The following is an 18,869-nucleotide window of genomic DNA, read 5'->3' as shown; positions in this document are numbered from 1 at the left end:
TGCTGTCCTTTCTTCACAGCTGCATAATGTTATGAGTTGTGGGTGGGGGACTAGGCTGTATGCTGAGACCCTTTGAATGCCTGACCGTCCCCCCCCCTGTAATTCTTGAAATAGCCAGGCTAGCTTCCGGGTGAGGACATTCTTCCTTCAGGCAAACCAGAGCCATTGTCATAGCTGGCCAGGTCAAGCCCTCGAGGAACATGCCTGGTCACAGGGGGAGTGGCTTGTGAAGTGGGTGTGGCCTGGACAGGGTCCCAAGTGGCCTGATATTGATAGAGCTGCTTACCTTGCACTGTTAAAGATGCTTTGGCAGTGATGGTTCCCACCTGGTTGCGAGCAGAACAGACATATTTCCCGGCGTCGTTCATCGCCAACTGCTGAATCTGTAGGACGTTTTCTCTGTTTACTTCATACCTGTGGGGAGCAACGGTACAGAACCCACAGTCAGTGACCGAGGCTTTGTTCGCAAATGCATGTTCATCCCTAAACATAGCTTCAATGTCCGGAATAGGACCTGTATGTGTGAAAGAGCCATCACAAGTCCGCTCACCCCTTTTAGGTGTGGTGGCGTTGCAGGCTAGCAGAGGCTCCTCCAAGGCCCCAACGAGGGGGTAGCATCATCACAGCCCCATACGGATAGGGGGCATGGGCATAAGCCCGTGCCTCCTATCAGGGGCCGGATCCTAGCCTGCATCCGAGATTGGCAAATGGGGATGCAGGCTAGGACACAGGCTGGACCGTGGGTTCTTCTTAAGTTCTGCCTTTGTTCCTCTGCATACCTGCCAAGTTGCTGTCAGAGAAATAAGGGACTGGGCCAAAAGTAGCAGACCGGAAGTAGCGCTGCCACCGCGCCAGAAGTCACACTGCAGCCATTTTGGAACTGGGCAGAGCAGCATCAAAAGTCGCTTCTGAGCATGCTCCGCCCAGTTCCAAAATGGCCGCCGCGTCAGAATAAACCAGGGGAAAACAAAAAAATCTGTTTTTTCAGCTAGGAACAGCTGGAAAAACAGGGATTTTCCGGGGAATACAGGAGACTTGGCAGCTATGTTCCTCTGAACTGTCTGGCAATAGCTACGTGACTTAAAAGCAAAACCTGAGGAATAAATCTACAGTTGGAGCAGCATCAACCCTTTGATGTGCTTCCTATGAACACCAACTTTGAGACCTATTCTGACCTTTGAATGGCATATATTAATCTGCAAATGTAATTTAAAATGGATGTTTATTGTATTGTGAATGTGGGGGTGAAACTTTTCTGTTGTTGTTTTTTCCCCTGTCTCTTTTTTCTTCTTCTGTCTTTAATAAATTTACAATTAAAAAATCAATTTAAAACACACACAATTTGATCCTCCTTTCACAAGCTGCAGTGCCGTGGCCAAGTGACAGTGAGAGAAATCCTCTGAATTTAACAGGTATCCTCACCTTCCGGAGGGAAGCTCTCCCATTTCCTTGTGCCACTGGATGGCGGGTATTGGGTCTCCGTGGACTCCACACATGAACAGGACGGTGCTGCCAAGCTTGGCCACGACATCATTAGGCCGCCGAGTGAATACTGGCTTTTCTTGGATAGGAGAAGCAGACAATCTAATCAAACCGAATAGTCCCTTAGGGTTATGGAAGCTCTCGCTAGCAGAGTGGATTTTATGGGGTCAGCGCCCACCAACGTCTACTCAGAGTAGACCCCTCGAAAGTAATGGGTCTAAATTGGCCATGTCTCTTAATTTCAAGGGATCTACTCTGAGTAGGACAAGCACTGAATACGGCACACGGAGTCCAGCCATTGAAAGACATAGCTGCTTTTCAGACAGATGACCCACCTCTCTGTCCATCCATGCTTTCATATTAATGCTCTTTCCCACACTTCCTGGTGATGGAACCAGTAAAAAGGAACTCATAGGAACATAGGAAGCTCCTTTATACCAATTCAAACCATTGGTCCATCTAGCTCAGTATTATCTGCCAGTGGACACTGACTCTCCAGAGTTTCAGACATGGGACATACCCAGTCCTACCTTATGTCAGGCTTCAGGGAATTGGCTCCCCCCCCCTCCCGGCAGTAGATAAGCAGAACAAAGGAAGGGAGTATTCTTACCAGTTAGAAACTTTAATGATCACAGTGAGAGAACAAAGAATCCCTGTCCTAGGAATGGTGGTGCTCCCAATTAAGGGTTCCACCCTCTTCCTCCCTAGTCACCCACATCATACTGTGTCTTGTACCCTGATCTTGCAACCACTGTGCTTTCTGTGCTGGCATCTTATCAGCTCTTATTGACCTTGGGCTGAGCGGATGAATGCTTTCCAGAGACAGTGAATCTTTTAACTGCACCCAGTGTATCTTCTCCTAGCTGTTCCCCATCCAGTATTTCCCAGCTTCTGCCTTCTGCCCTCTACAAACCACCGTTCCAAATCTATACTGTCCTCCTGCTCCTGGGAAGATTCAGGATCCTGATCAGGAGCAGGGGGAGGGGAGGGGGAGGGGGAAGCTCCCACCATTCCTCCTCAGTACAGCCCTCCTCAGCATGGTCCCTGACACCTGAGGACTGAACCTGGGGCCTTCTGCTTGCAAGACAGGTGTTCTGCCACCGAATTATGGTCCTTCATATTCAGTTCATATTCTGGATCTGAATACACTAAATGATCCAGCTGCCACATCCCCAAAGAAAGTGTTGTGCATCATCTCATTCTTTATTATTATTATTATTATTATTATTATTATTATTATTATTATTATTATTACCCCGCCCATTTGGCTGGGTTTCCCCAGCCACTCTGGGTGACTTCCAACAAAATATTAAAATACAATAGTCTGTCAAACATTAAAAGCTTCCCTACAGATGTCTTCAGAATTACTTCCCCTTTCAAAAATTAACTTTCTAATATATTTCCCATTGGCTAAGTAAATACCTTTGTCCTGCACAAATTCAGTACCTGGTGGTGGTGGAAATGATGGGAAACAGATACCACGATAATTCAACAGTTATGGTTGGACGATGCTCTCGTTCTCCCCATAAGCACTTCTGTGCTCTGTGCAGTTAGGTGAAGCTCATGTCTATACATTTTGCCAATCAGCCCCAATGTGGCACTTATCTGTGGTGTAGAGATTCTCACCAGCTGATGGGGCACCCACCAAGGGCATAGCTCAACTTGGCGCGGAAAGATGGGAGGAGCATTCCCTGTTCCCTTCCTTACCCAAAACGGAGACCAAGGCAGCTCTGCTCGCTCGCTCTCCTACTTGGTTGGTGGCCATGCAGACATATGCTCCTGCATCGCTCTTCAAAGCATGGGCTACCAAAAGCTTTGTGTTGGTCACCTGTCGAAATGGGATGAGGTAGGGGAGAAAGAATATGTTGGAGCTCTACGAGTTGATAACCATACACTGTATCTGATATGGGCTGCATTGATTGATTGATTGATTGATTGATATCATTTATATCCCACCCTCTTCTCCAAAGAGTTCAGGGTGGCACACATGGTTCTCCCCATCTCATTTAATCCCCACAACAACCCTGTGAGGTCGGCTAGGCTGAGAGATCGTGACCGTCCCAAGGTCACCCGGTGAGCTTCGTGGCTGAGTGAATACAGTGGTACCTCGGTTTACAAACACAATTGGTTCCAGAAGTCTGTACTTAACCCGAAGCGTACTTAACCTGAAGCGAACTTTCCCATTGAAAGTAATGGAAAGTGGATTCATCCGTTCCAGACAGGTCCGCGGAGTACTTAAACTGAAAATACTCAAACCGAGGCGTACTTAAACCGAGGTATGGCTGTATTTGAACCTTGATCTCCCAGCCACTACACCACAGCGGCTCTTTAAAAACCCACAAAAAGCATTACTACTAGATGTATTATTTTTGATTACCTCATAATGACCATTTTCCTCATTTATGGGGACGCCGTTCTTTTTCCACGAAATGGTAGGCTCAGGGTGTCCTCTAGGGGGCAAGCATTCCAGCACCAATTGTTCTCCAGCTGTCACCACCAAGTTGCTGGGATGAAGCCGAAACTCTTCTTGCAGAGCTACGAGAAAACACAAATATAGCCTAAATAAAATTCCCATATGGGGTAAAGCAACAGTTCCCAATATTCTTTGGGGGAAGCCACCATTTGCTTTAACTGCACATATGTCACAGTGGCCTACGATTTTGCAACTGAATTTTTCAGTATGTGTTTGAATCCCACCTGAAAACAACAACAGTCTAGAACAGTGGTGTCCAAATTTTTTCAAAAAGGGCCAATGAAGTGAAGGGCCATGAGGACTGACCAAAAGGCCAACCAAAGTTGTTAACCTTTTCTAAGGATTGAAGTTTTTGAGCTTTTTTATGATCTTACAAAAGGGACCCAGGTGGCGCTGTGGGTTAAAGCACTGAGCCTAGGGCTTGCTGATCAGAAGGTCAGCGGTTCGAATCCCTGTGACGGGGTGAGCTCCCGTTGCTTGGTCCCAGCTCCTGCCAACCTAGCAGTTTGAAAGCACATCAAAGTGCAAGTAGATAAATAGGTACCGCTACAGCGGGAAGGTAAACAGTGTTTCCGTGTGCTGCTCTGGTTCGCCAGAAGCAGCTTTGTCATGCTGGCCACATGACCTGGAAGCTATACGCCGGCTCCCTCGGCCAATAATGCGAGATGAGCGCGCAACCCCAGAGTCGGTCACGACTGGACCTAATGGTCAGGGGTCCCTTTACCTTTACCTTTACCTTTACCTTATTTTAGGATTTTTAGGATTTGGGGCATGCGCTGTTTAGAAACACCCTAAATTAGCCGCACCAGTATTGGGTAGCCCTGCACTGGACTACCGATCACGTAATAAGAAAAAAAATAGAAGTTTAAGGTGCAAAAAGCTGTTCATTGTAGATTAAGCAGCAAAGGGGGATAAGGGTAAGAATCCTTCTTTTGCCCCCTGGTGTTGACTGTGTTTATGCAAAGGAGCAGGACATGCAATGTGGTTTTTAATTAGTCATTTCCAGAGGTTGCATTTTGTAAGCAGAATCAAGCACTGATCCAGCTGCCTTTCTGCTCCACCTGGCAAAATTAATCAGTTCGATTTGGAAGCTAAACTTTCATGCTCTAACACCAAGGAAGGCTGATGCAGTTAAAAGGATCGCTCCTTGAGTGGTTTAATTCCTTACAAATTAAGGGCAAGAGCCAATAATAGATAAACGTGCTAAAAACAACAACTTTGGTAAGGAAACTATCAATAGGGGGAAAAATCCAACCACAAAGTCATTGGATGTTGTGAGGGGTAGGGATGCTTAAAACAGTAAAAGCTGAACCAGCGAAATCAATCATAAACCATACTAAATTTAAAAGTGAGTTTATGTGGTGCAGTCACTCTATTATGACGGCAATAAAGCACATCCCATTGATTTCAATTAGTGTGTTAAGCACATGTTTAACTCTCTCCCATCAACGTCAATACTGCTTACTTCACTTGCGCTCCATGATTGTACCCTAAGATTTTTACCACTCTTCAAAGGCTTTGATTTGCCTTTCACATGTTTATTGCATCAAGAGAGCACGGCAGTATAAATTCCTTAATTCTGGTTTGTATTTTACCATTACTTTGTGGATTCTAAAATACAGGCGCACCCATAAATCCAGTTAATGTGTTTTTAATCGTTTTCAATGATGGAGTGTAGCTACATAAACAGAAGAGATGGAGCTTAAACAGGCGTCCAAGTCAAGGACGATGATGATGATGATGATGTAAGGAATTTAATTAACATTGTCATCCTGGGGCTGCCTAGTCAGGGAAGCCATACCGAGTAGGGTTGCCATATCTTGAAGAGCAAAAAAGAGGACAGCCCGAGCTGCTGCCAGCCCACGCGCCTGGAAATTTCCTTTAAAATGTAAAAATCCCCCCGGATGGGCATGTTGGCCTCCCAAAAGAGGACATGTCCTGGATTTCCCGGACGTATGGCAACCCAAATGCTGAGCTCAGTGGGACTCCTTCCCAGGAACATGTGCATTGAATTGCAGCATCTATTGCCTGCAAGTGTGTAGTGTGGAACTAATGCCCACCTTCAACCATGGTACGAGGCCTTGCAGTTGAGAAAACTCTGCAACACACGCACATACTATTCCACAACAGTTGCTAGCCCAGAAAAATATACTAGCTCACATGGTCAGGTGCACGAAAGGCAGGAGTGGGGAGTCTTTGGTCCTTCGGATGTTGCTGAACTACTACTCATCAATCCACCCTAGGAACCATGCTTCCTCGCCCTCACTTTTTGGACCAAGAAAACAAGAAAGAAAGAAACCTATTTGGAAACAAGATGCTGGGCTAGATGGGCCTTTGGATGCTTCTCAAAATTATCATTTTTCCAAGTGTCTGTCTGCTGGACTCTACAAGTAACCATTTAATGTCATCTGTTGTCCCGCTTCACTCAAAGCGCCATCAGCTGCTGCTCTTTTGAACAATACAAAAGAGGCCATCAAAAAGAGGCCTGTTGACCAAAAGCCCCCCCCCCCCACTTCAACACTGCAGGTTGCATGTAATGCTGATGCTGCTCAGAGCAGATTCATAGAAATGAATGAACCTAAGGGAATCATGTCCGTTAACTTCAGGGTGCCTGCTCTGAGTAGGAAACTTGCATTGCATACGCCTCCATTTCCCAAAGAGGCCAGCCACAAAGGTGGATGTAGGGCAACGTCACCAGTTCTGCCACACTGGATACTGAGCCTAGAGGGTGCCACAGGGCACTGCAACTATGACGTAATGAATTGAACAGAACAGAAGGGGAGAGGCAGGGATGCTGAATTTTGGGCTCACACAGGGCGCCGCTGAACATTGAAAGACCAAAGTCCACCACTGCCAGGCAGATACCTTCAAGAAACCCACAAGTGGAACATGAAGGAAGTGTGAGTTCGCATTTCTTAGTACAGAAAGTATTGATCTGATGTGTAGAGATCTTTTCTAATCTACTTAGTTCCAGAGGGTTCTGGAAAGTTTTCTTTCCATATGAAAGAAACAGGCAGAAGGTTCATGTTTGGGTTATTTCTTCTGAGAAGCTGAGTACAGCTGGCTTAATCTGGTTCTCTTATCTTTCTGTCAAGGTCATGCTGACTATAATAATAAGGCCGGAAGGAGCCTGGGCTCTGAGCTTACTCTTTCTTTCTCTTTGTTCTGGTGTCTGTACGCTACTAAGGTTTAGTCGTATTATAAGTCAGTGTAAGTTTTTTTGTAAGTGCTGCAACCATGCCAATCCTGAATGTACTGCCATACCTTGGTTCTCGAACACCTTGGTACTCGGACGTTTTGGCTTCTGAACTCCGCAAACCAGAAGTGAGTGTTCCGGTTTGCGAACGTTTTTCATCCAACGCAACTTCTGTGGCTTCCGGTTGAGTGCAGGAAGCTCCTGCAGCCAATCGGAAGCCGTGTCTTGGTTGTCGAACAGACTCCCAGAACAGATTAAGTTCGACAACCAAGGTATGACTGTATTGGATTTGTGACCATTGTGCTCATTTGCCTTTAGTAAAGCTAAACAATGCTACTGAACCTGGAGTTTCCATTTAGCCATCAACGCTAATAGCCATTGATGGGCTTATCCTCCATATATTTGTCCAATCTCCTTTTGAAACCATCTAAGCTAGCAACCATCACCCCATCCTGTGGCAACAAAATGAGAACTAGCGTGGCTATTTATGGGAAGCTGTCTTCCTGCAGCTTCTTCTGCTTCAAATATAACAATTGCCTTGACAACCTGAAATGGGAACACAATCAGAAGGGAGAAACCCACAGAGAGGGAGGGAGGCAGCCTTTTCCCCTTGCCTTCCAGTCTTCTGCCTGCTTCCTGCATTCATCCCTCCTGGAGGATGTGACTCCTTTGTAATATAATCAAAAGTCCAGGAGATGAGCCAACTTCTTACAAGCAGCAACCTGCAGAGACCGTACCTTAGGATGTTATTGCTAGATATTTTTAGACGGTTAAACAAAATAATCATTAATTGTTTCCAAAAGTCTCCCACCCCATGTTTCCCAGCACAGACCAAGAGAAAAGATGAGGCTGCATTGCAGCGACTGCACTGTAACAAAGAAATAGGTCAATTCTACTGCCAAAGAAGGATGGTAGAGGACTACGGATGGAGGAGAAATCTGGTTGGTCTCCCTTTAAATGGGAGCCCACCTAACTGATTCTTCTCAATGCAATCTGCTAACCAAAAGGCAGCCATTCTTGAAAATTCGCACTTTCCTGAATTTTGCATTGGAATTCTCCAAACAAATAATGCACCAAAAAAAGGATGTCTATGGGGAAAGTGTGTTCAAAAATAGTGAAGACATAAAATGAATTCATATTAGGAAATAATCAGGAACTATGGGGAAATTGTGCATGAGAATGTGCATATTATGTGAAAATTGCTCTAAAATGCTACTTAGAAATAAAATCACAGAAATGCAGAAATGTAGAGACCTGAACTTGCAACTGGAAAAAATGAGAAATTGAGAGAAACCAAAATTAACAGATGTGCCCATTCCTAAACAGGACTAATGGAGGGGGTTATATTTGCTGTAGAAATGAGGAAAGGATCTCAACATCTGGGAGGGAGGAAAATTTAGCTGCCCCTGACCATATGGGAATGTAAATATGACTTCCTAGTGCATAAGACAATGGCTGGGGCACAGTACAAATATTTTACAGGGAGTTTGGATCCACAACTGCCCTTTAAGCTAGTAAACTCAGAAGAAGGATGATCGAAAATCTGTTACAAAACATCCCAGTGTGGAGTGCTTCCTGTTTAGGGATTCAGTCAACTAGCCATGCCAGCTTCCAAGATACTCCATCCAAGTTTTCCATTATTCCCTTTCAACAGTTAGCATTTCATGGCCATAGACTGTCTTCAGCCCCCAATGGGATGTTTATGGTGCTTCCCCAGCACCACCTTTTAGATTTTGCCCCCTAAGCGGCGCATGCACGCACAAGAGGCATGTGACGCGGCGACGCGGCAAACCCCATGAGCAAGCCGCAGAGGAGGCAGTCTCGTTTGTGTTGAGGCTTCTCCTCCATGGCGGCGGCCGCGTCGCGCTGTAGCGGCGGCGGCCGTCAGAGGTGGTCTTCCCTGTCCAGCCTGCTGCCCCCCGCCCATCCTGCTGCCCGGGGCGGGGCACCCCCACCCCCCATTACTACACCACTGACCACTGGGCTGTGCATTGATTTTAATCAATTCAAAATGTTTCGGTCAGCTAAAATGTTATCCCCTTTTAAAATAAATGTGTTGGTTCGTTAAATGGTATGAAACCCACAGACTTGCTATTTGACATGGAACAGCTGAGCATTTTATCCCCGCGCTTTGCATGATGGGCTGATCTGAAACGAAGCAAAAACGCCAAAACAACACCAGCCTCCCACTGACTTTTCAGAGACCCACACAGAGGCAGTTGGGGGGGCAGGGAGCAGAGGAAAAACGGGGAGCATGTCTGGAATTGGCACATGTTTTGCATCGCTCCACGGCAATGCAAGACCCGATGCACATCCAAGGAGGGGAACTATTTGCGTGCACGTGCTTGAACAGTAAGTCCATGTGGCGCACTTAATTTAGTGTTGCTAACAGAAGCATCTCCCAATCCATCCTTGCCTGCATGAATATTTATAGCTGCCAAACACCACTGCGAACCTTCACACTGGGCCGCGAGAGCCGGATGGAGCCTGATCGTTAATGAAGTGTTAATTGGAGGGTCTCCCAGCCTGAATAATAAAGAGGGTTTTTAATTGTGCCAATAATTAGTGCTGCAAAATCCTGCAAGAGAGACGTTGCGGGCTTAAAGGTGGGGAAGCTGGTGTGGTCCAGGGGCATGCCTGAGATGGGGCATTTGATATCTCTGTACTACCCTGGGGATGCAGAACATGGAATATTGGAGTAATGAGAGCAGCCAGAAAGTCAAAAGTATTTATAAACACAAAACACACACACACACGGCAGAACTTTTCTTAATTGTTGCTCTCAGTGTGCATATATTTCATTGTATTTATTTATTTATGGATGAATGGCATTATTAATCTCTGCTTCCTGAATACGAGAGGCAAAATGTCGTCCCCTGATCTCCAATCCTAGTTCAGCACACTAAACACTACTGTATCTAATTGGATGGGATCAACAGCATTGAATTCACTGGGTGACATTGAATCAGCCCCCTTTCTCTCAGTTTTCTCATCTGCAAAATGGGAGCAGTTGAGGCATTGGCTCACGACTGCTGGGAGAGAGAAATGTGAGGCAATGAGCACTGGAAGTGATATTAGCATGAGTTTAACAACACGGACATTCACTGCTAGCTGTTTGGCAATAATTTAGTGGCTGATCTCCAATCACAACAATAAAGATTGGTTGGTAGGTAGGTAGGTATCAAAGAACTAATTCAATTTTGTAGGTGGGAGGTGTATATTTGAATGTTCTCCCATGTTTAAAGCTCCCTGCATGTGAAAATCGAGTACAGGAGGAAAAGATTGTCCTGAGGACTTTTCTCTTACATGGCAGCTTTCCATGCACACAGGGGCGTAGGAAGATAGGGGCGGTCGGGGAAGTGTGCCCCGAGCAACGCGATCCCAGGGGCGCCATCGCCGCTGCCCAACCCACCCCCAAAACGCGCCTCCCGCCCCTGTGTGCAGCGCGCCCTGCCCCAAAACACACGCCCCACCACTGTGCACGGCACGCCTCGCCCCCAAAACACGTGCCACGTCACTGCGCACGGCGCACCCCGCCCCCAGAACACACACCACGTCACTGGGGGCAGCCGCCTGCTCTCCGCCCCCAGTGGCGGAGCATGAAGCTCTGCCGCTGCATGCACAGGTAAAGGTTTGCTTGTAAGAACATAAGAACACCACAATAACTTGCTAGATCTGGCCAGTGAGTGGCACACCTAGTTGAGCACCCTGTACTCACAGTGGCCAACAAGATGCCTCTTTTAAGTTGCTTGCCATCATTGTCTCCTGTGGGAGCCAATCCCACAGTTTAACTAGGCACTGTGTGAAGTTCTTTTCTTTTGTCTGCCCTGTTTCTTAAGGTAAAAGCGTTTAAACAGTCTTTACAAATAATGCACACCTGCAATCAGTGGCATAGTCTAGGAAAAAAAGTCCATAGGCTCAAAGAAACAAGATCTCACTGTGGTGTGTGTGTGTGTGTGTGTGTGTGTGTGTGTGTGTGTTATTGGATTTAGTTCACATTTAAAGGTAAATCTACCTGCCTTGCGCTTTCCAAAACAATATACAAAATGAAGACATGCTTCAAAATGTGCACTTCTCCAAATTTTGCAGTGCCGTTTTCCAGCCAAGTAAAATGTACCAAAAAAAAAATGCATCTACTGAGATAAGGCATGCATAGAAGTGCATACTATTAGTGTAAATAACATACAAGAATGAATTTCGTTGTGGGAAGCTGCCTTGCCAAAAAAAAAAAAAAAGACTGCCTATTTGGCAAAGTTAGATAGAAAAATGTGCATACAAGGAGAAATTTGCACTCAAATCTGAAGAAATGTTCAGGAGGACTTTATTCCACCACCACCATTCATCAGACAATGTGGAGAATCGAACTTAATATTGGACAAATGAGAAAATCAAGAGAAATGACAATGGACAGATTTGGCAGTCCCTCAAGGGTGGATCTATACCAGGGGGGCGCTATAAATAAGCCATGAATTAAATTGGTTTAACCAAGGGGGGGGGAACTCTGTGAAAAATCGCATAGAAAGGTTTTCTGCTCTACAGCACCATCTGATGTTGCATGTTTATAACACATTTAACATGCTGTTTATGATTAATGTAGGTGTGTCCCTAGTCCCAGCCAGACAGCCCCACCATGCTGCAATAAAAGTGGTTTGCCCAGTATGGAACTCTCTGAGCTGATCCCAATGCCTTACCTTCCACATAAAGAGAAGCATTCCTGCTAACGGCTGCACCCAGGTGGTTTCTGGCCACGCAGTTGTATACACCCTCGTCCGATTTTCCCTTCCTCTGGCTGAGGCGTAAGAAGAAGAGGGACCCACCCGGCAGGAGGGTGCGTTGGGAGGGACCATCGTCTTTGTTTGTCTTCACATACTCGCCATTGCGATACCACTCAATGGTGGGTGTCGGGTTCCCAGCCGCACGGCAGTTCAAGGTCGCAGCCTGGTCCCAGCGTACCACAAGGTCAGAGGGGTGATCGATGATATATGGTACAACCTCCTCTGTAAGAGACTTCGAACCTGGGAGAATAAGAAACGGGGAGGGAGGGACAGAAAATAATAAACTTCATTCTCCCCCATCAAACACTTTTTTTGTGTCTTTTTATTCCTTTACTGGACTGCTTGCCACCTACAGTAACCTAGCACTGGGTTGGCTCAAAAGTTGCAAGTGAACAAATAAATCAGTAGCAAAGAAACCTATGTCATATTTTTGCATCCATTTTTGCAGAATCCATACTGTTGGAGGGGAATTTCTTCCATATGTGGTGGACTTGTACTAAGGTTAAAGCCTACTGGGATATGATATATAATGAATTGAAAAAGGTTTTTAAAAATACCTTTATTAAAATACCAGAGGCATTTTTGTTGATATAATTGGGGAAGAAATTCCCCCAAAAGTTATAAATTTATTTATGTATGCTACCACAGCTGCGAGGATACTTTTAGCCCAGAAATGGAAGCAGTAGGAACTTCCAACATTGGAAGAATGGCAGACTAAAATGATGGAATATGCAGAACTGGCCAAGCTGACGGGGAAGATCCGAAACCAGCATGACGAGCTGTTTGAAAAGGACTGGAGTAAATTTATACAATATATGAGAGAACATTGAAAACATTGAAAACGTTTGCAGGTTTGATTTAAAATATTTTGTAATGTTAATTTTTGGAACTTCTTTACAATTATTAAGATAGATTTTATAAGCATGAAAGAAAGTAAATAGGTTGATATAGAAATGCTAAGTTGTAAGTGAATATTTAAGAAAGCCAAGAAGGGGGAGGGGGGAAGTCGAGGCTCAGTTTGAGCAAGGCTATAGGTGATGTTATGATTTTAATGGATTGTGATTGTGGTTGAAATAATGTAAACTCAATAAAATTATTATTTAAAATGACAGAGAGAGAACAAGGGAGGCAGAAGAAGAAGAAGAAGAAGAAGAAGAAGAAGAAGAAGAAGAAGAAGAAGAAGAAGAAGAAGAAGAAGAAGAAGAAGAAGAAGAAGAGAGAACATGAATGTGCCTTGGACATTTTAATGCTCTAAATAACATCACTATTAGAATCAACAACATAAATTGGTCCTCTTAGACGGCAAACCTATACATACTCTTGGGAATAATCCCTTTAGACTGGGTAGACAAGTACAGTATGACACGGTTGTTCTCCTTATCTCAGTGTCTGTTAGTAACCGCTGTCCATTTTCTAGCCTCTCTGTTTAATGTGAGGTACAAATTTCCCAGCCTTTCAAACTTCTAAAATTTAATGAGAGATGGAGAAAGCCCCGGCCCTTGATTTAAGCTTTCTGTAGAATGGCACTCTGCTGATCCACAGCCTCCGAGAAGCAAACTCATTTTTATTGTGGCAATACATAGTAATCCCCTCAGAGCTTCCTGTGCAGAATTTCCTGGCATTGTCCCCTCGGAAGCAGCAGAAAGTCAAGGACCTTCAGCCACAAAGAATGGACCGGTGGGCCTCTAGGCACCCTCTGAGATACAATAACCCTTCTCCTCCCCTTATTTCCCAGTCAAAACCTCTGCTTTCTGCAACCTGCCTCATGAGAATCTCCAGGTCCAGTCTTTTCTAGGTTTGATCCCCAAATCCACCCCCTGCAACTATAATCATGCAACCCCTATTCTCCACACAGAGCTACAATTCCCAGACTTCCCTGGGAAGAGAGGTTGACTGTTAAACCACTCCAGGAATTGTAGTTCTGTGAGGGGAATGGGGGTCTCCTAACCAGCGGCGTTGTGTGAGTTCACAGCTCCTGGAGTAGGTGCATGCATGCTGGGGGGGGGGGCAGAGGCACGGAGAGCGAAGGAGTCGGATACAGCACCCCAGCTCTCGCTACCGACACCACCGGAGTGGCTCTGTCCTGCACTGGAGCCAAGCAGGGCTGCGCTGCTCCACCTGCCTGCCCATGCCAAGAGGGGGAGCCTGGCCAAACAACATGGCACTTGGTGGCCCCAACCAGGTACCCCCAAGCCGGAACCCCAAGCACAGCGCTGCCCTCTGCTCCTCTCAATGAGCCTTGGTTCCTCCAGCGCCAGACGGGGAGCACCTCACAAGGGGGGGGGCTTCACACCACCTCAAAAATCCATGCCCAGGTCCATGACTCCTCTGGCACATCCCGCGCCACACCCCTGCTTCTAACAACACTCAGTGCCCTTAACAAACTACAATTCCCAAGATTCTTTGGCGGAACCAATCACTGCTTAAAGTGCTATGATACTGCCTTAAATGTTTAGTGCAGGCAGAGACCCAGAAAAATATTTTAATTCCCCCTCTTCCGCCCCCCTCCCCCCGGGTCTTTTGTTGCTGGACTTGGCTACTTGAAGTAAAGGGACTTTTCAAAAGTTCAACCCACCCAGAAAGGTCATTTTTCCTTTCTTTGTATCCTTGCAAAAATGTCCCCCCCACCCCACCCCCGGTCCTACCACTGAACCTTCCTGATTCCCCATCTTTCCCACATTCGCCGAGCAGGACAACGAGCTGGTGTGTAACGTTTCAGGAATTTCCTGCTTTTCAATATTTGTTTCCAAAGAAACATCTAAGCATTCCCCCCACCTCCGCCACCACTTTTTCATCTTAACCCATTCAGATTCTGTATTACCATCCCAACAAGCGGCAGAAAATGAGAGAACTGGGCGACAGGATTTGGGCTAGGTGGAGGAAAAGAGAGGGACGGGAAGTATTCATCACTTGGTACAGTGGCTGCAGAGTTTGACCCCTGGAGTGAATCAACACAGCTGGGGGGGGGCGCCCTTTCTTCAAAAGGGCATGTGCATTAGCAACTACTTTGTAAGAGTGGCAGTATTGCTCCCTTTTAGAGTTCTAAAACCAAAGCCCCCGTCATCACACTGCAAAGCTTTTCAAAATAAGAAAAAAAAATGTTTCATCATTTCCATGAAATAAACACAAAGAAGGGAGCAGGCAGCACCTAAAATAAACAGCTCTCCCATTATTGCTGATCATCTGAGCAAACTAATGTGAATTAGTAAGAAAAGCAATGGTTGTTTTTGACCTATCCAGTTCAGGACCCCTAGATCGAAAGGGCCGCCATTCTCTATATGAACCTGCCCAGACCCTGAGATCATCATCTGAGGCCCTGCTGTGCAAGCCTCCTTCGTGGAAGGTCTGGAAGGTGCCAACGAGAGAATGGGCCTTTTCTGTAGTAGCGCCCTGCCTACGGGATGCTCTGCCCAAGAAGGTTGGCCTGCCACAAAAGTTGGAATTGTTTTGAAGCCAGAGACGTCTTTGTTTTCCCAGGCATTCAGGCAATGGCAACAACTGAATGTTTGTTTTGGTGCTCATTTGAAGCTGGGTGGAGTGGTTCTCATGGAGATGGACCATTTTATGACACTGCGATCTATTAGGGATGGGGAAATCTGTTCAGTTTCTCATTTTTCTAGTCCTAAGTTTGGTTCTCCACATTTCCACATCACTTTGCAATTTATTTTTTTAAGCCCTCATGAAAAATCATCAGCATTTGAGTGCCAATGCATTCATTTATCACATAGAATTTTGCCTAATATACAGACGACGACCGGGGAGTTCCGTGTGCATCGGCAAGTATGTATTTGTGTGCCTCACCCTGTTACGCTCCATTGTGCCCTGCCCCGCCCCCATTCTGCCCCATTCCACCCTCTTTCAAATCCTAAAGGTCAGCGACCATGCATCATTTGGACACACCTAAAAGAGTCGCTGCCTATACACAATCTGGCAAAGCAGATTTCCCTAATATAATTAATTTTTCTATGTTATTTTCATAAACACTTGCATTTTAATGCATATGTTATACAGTATGTGCATTTTCCCACACATTGGTTTCCTGCATTGCAAAATCTGGAGAAGTGTGAATTTCAAAGGATGTGTGTGTCAACATCCTATGCCCTTTTGAAATGTGTTTTTTTGGGGGGAGGGGTTGTTGGGTTGTTTTTGTTTTGATTGTGTATTTTGTGGTTATATGCAGTGGTACCTCGGGTTACAAACACCTCGGGTTACAGACTCCGCTAACCCGGAAGTAGAACTTTGCTTCAGGATGAGAACAAAAATCGCGCGCCGGCGGCAGCGGGAGGCCCAATTAGCTAAAGTGGTACCTCAGGTTAAGAACGGTTTCAGGTTAAGAATGGACCTCTGGAACTAATTAAGTTCTTAACCAGAGGTACCACTGTATTTTGATTTTATTCTGTGAACCGCCCTGAAACGTGTGGGTATAGGGCAGTATATAAATTCAACAAATAATAATAATATTGCTTCAGAAATAATAATAATAGTAGTATTGCTTCAGAAAGTGTGAATTAGGTTCACCTTTAAATGTAAACTGAACTGAAATTTTCTCCTGTCACTGATTCTATGTTTTCAACATGCTTATGTGATTCTCACTATTGCATTTTTACTTGGCAAATTGCTTTGGAAATTTTTGTAATGGAAAGCAATATATCAATTTTATAAACCTTACCTTACCTAACACCTTGAAGTGCTACAGTTCGCTTGTCCGTCTAAGGTCAGAAACAAAAACCACCCAGGTGACTACAAGTGGTATTTGCTATCATTGTTTTTTAGTCTGCAAATGTTACATGAATAAGTGTGCTGTTTTATGCATTGTTTCAACATTTCTTTCCATTGAAATGCATGGAAGTTAATTACATAATTATTGGCATAATTATATTAGTTTCGGCCACAGCACATAGTAAAATAGCAGAAGCTGAACTGTAGCAGAACAGAAACAGTGCTGATTGTGATGGGTTTAGGACAGGATGGGAATCACTGCCTCCTTACATTCTTAGTCTCCAAATATCCCAGAACGCCAAACAAAGCAAATCCAGATCAAAAGATCACATGTTCTTAGACCCCACTGTGTACCAATGGCAAATTAAATATTTTGTTTGGAGCTCCAGCTGCACACTAATATTAAGCATATCATGGGATAGAATTCTGAAGGCAAAGTTAGGAAGAAAGACAGGTGTTTTTATCAAAGCTCCTGGGGGATAACCTAGCAACCCAAAATTCCCTAAATCAAGTCAATAGTGCTCAGGGGAAAGTTAGGATTCAATGGGTTCACTTTATATTTGCCTAACCTAGGGTACAATTTTAAGCTAATTTATTCAAAATTCGGAAGGAAGCCCCAGTATGTCCAGTGTGGCTTATTTCTGACTTACAAGTTAAGCCCTGTTTAGGGAAGTTTTTCATGATTGATGTTTTGATGTATTTTTAACCTTCTGTTGGAAATAAATTATTATTATTATTATTTCTGTTGGAAATTTATTATTATTATTATTATTATTATTATTATTATTATTATGTGTGTTAGGACCACAGCCGTAGCAGGAAGGGCCATTGAACACAGTGAAACTTGCACAATTACCTAGGACAAGCCCCACTGAAAACTCGCATAGGGACTGACTTCTGACTCAAGTAAATATGCCAACGTTTTCACTGTGAGTGAACTATGAGTGAGTGAATGGCAGTGCATTCCATTCCAGGTTTTTAAAATGCAGAGATTTCTTTTTACTCAGTTTGATGATAGGTTTTTGTTTTGCAAAACGACAGGAAACGAGAGGAACACGACCCAGGATCCAGATGACATTTGCAAAACATCTCACATTTTACAGCAGGGGTGCCCAACATGAAAAAAAATGTCAGGAGGGAGGCCCAGGTAAGCCCAGCCCTGCATAATTGATCACATGATGTGGTGCATGCACACCACTGAATGGTGATGTGCATCAACTGGGGGGGGCTGTCCCCTTAAATATTTTATTGGGAGGCTGAATCGTGTTACTGGGAAATTTGTGGTTCTTTCTCCTATAAATTCAGGGGGTTGTTGCAGCAATGGCGAGTGTTGGGGAAGCGAGCCCCCCTCTTTCAGGCTAGTCTTACAGGGCAATCCAAAACATGTTAACTGAAAAGCACAGCCTTCTTGTTTCAATAGACCAGGCATCCCCAAACTGCGGCCCTCCAGATGTTTTGGCCTACAACTCCCATGATCCCTAGCTAACAGGACCAGTGGTTGTGGAAGATGGGAATTGTAGTTCAAAACATCTGGAGGGCCGAAGTTTGGGGATGCCTGCAATAGACCTTACTCCCACATAAGCAGGACCACAGCCTTCATCATAGTTTTCCAAGTTAAGTATGCTCAGGAAGTCAATCAAAGCTTCTCTCCTTTCCATTGTGCTGGGAAGTGGGGTGGAGATCCGCCCTCAGATTCTAAATCCCTTTGACTGCATAAGTAAAAGCTTCCCCTAGTCCGAACGGATCCTGATCACTCACCTTGCATCAGCAGAAATGCTGCCCAAACTATGAGCTTCTGTAGCGCAGGGCACAACCCTCCTGCCATGCTTGTCTAGTTGTAGAAATTCTTCTTGATGGAACTTGGCAGCCAAGGAGACTGGCTGGACCCTGCAATCACTTGCCTCCTTTTCTGCTGGTCAGAGCCACTGGGGGCTTTTGTTGTCTCTCTGCTCCAAGACTCACAAGCATAGGGACGCTGGCACAAACAAGTTTGTCAGCTCCAAATGTTTTCATCAAGCCACTTCCTCCCCTCTTGTTGTCAGTGAGTATTTTCCCGGACTGTTCACAGGGTACCGGAAGGGGTGGGTGTGAATTCCACTGCCTCCTCTCCTCCAGCTTTTTGTTGAAATTACAACTGCTGGAAGACTCCACACCAGAAAAGGGAGTGTTTGCACCAACATTCCTATTCCCCCCCCCCTGTAGGATCTGGAATCTGCTCGCTCCT

General features: G+C 45.2%; 1 protein-coding gene across 2 annotated transcripts in view; it reads right to left on the bottom strand.

Annotated features, from left to right (window-relative positions):
• ROBO4 (roundabout guidance receptor 4) overlaps positions 1-18,659 on the bottom strand; it is an 84,360-nt gene extending 65,701 nt beyond the window's left edge. The window contains exons 1-6 of one of the 2 annotated variants that reach the window (XM_035139647.3): positions 18,404-18,659; positions 11,843-12,166; positions 3,860-4,017; positions 3,190-3,310; positions 1,423-1,561; positions 287-414 (exon numbers count right to left, since the gene is read on the bottom strand). In XM_035139647.3, coding sequence (XP_034995538.3) covers positions 287-414; positions 1,423-1,561; positions 3,190-3,310; positions 3,860-4,017; positions 11,843-12,166; positions 18,404-18,470 — 937 coding nt within the window. In that variant the 5' untranslated portion in view covers positions 18,471-18,659. The remainder of the gene's footprint in view (positions 1-286; positions 415-1,422; positions 1,562-3,189; positions 3,311-3,859; positions 4,018-11,842; positions 12,167-18,403) is intronic. The other variant, XM_035139646.3, reaches the window with a different exon arrangement.
• Between the last annotated feature and the right edge of the window lie 210 nt (positions 18,660-18,869).

The sequence above is a fragment of the Zootoca vivipara genome, chromosome 14, assembly GCF_965207765.1.
Source record: "Zootoca vivipara chromosome 14, rZooViv2.hap1.1, whole genome shotgun sequence".
NCBI lineage: Eukaryota > Metazoa > Chordata > Lepidosauria > Squamata > Lacertidae > Zootoca > Zootoca vivipara.
This window is presented reverse-complemented; position numbering and strand designations above follow the sequence as displayed.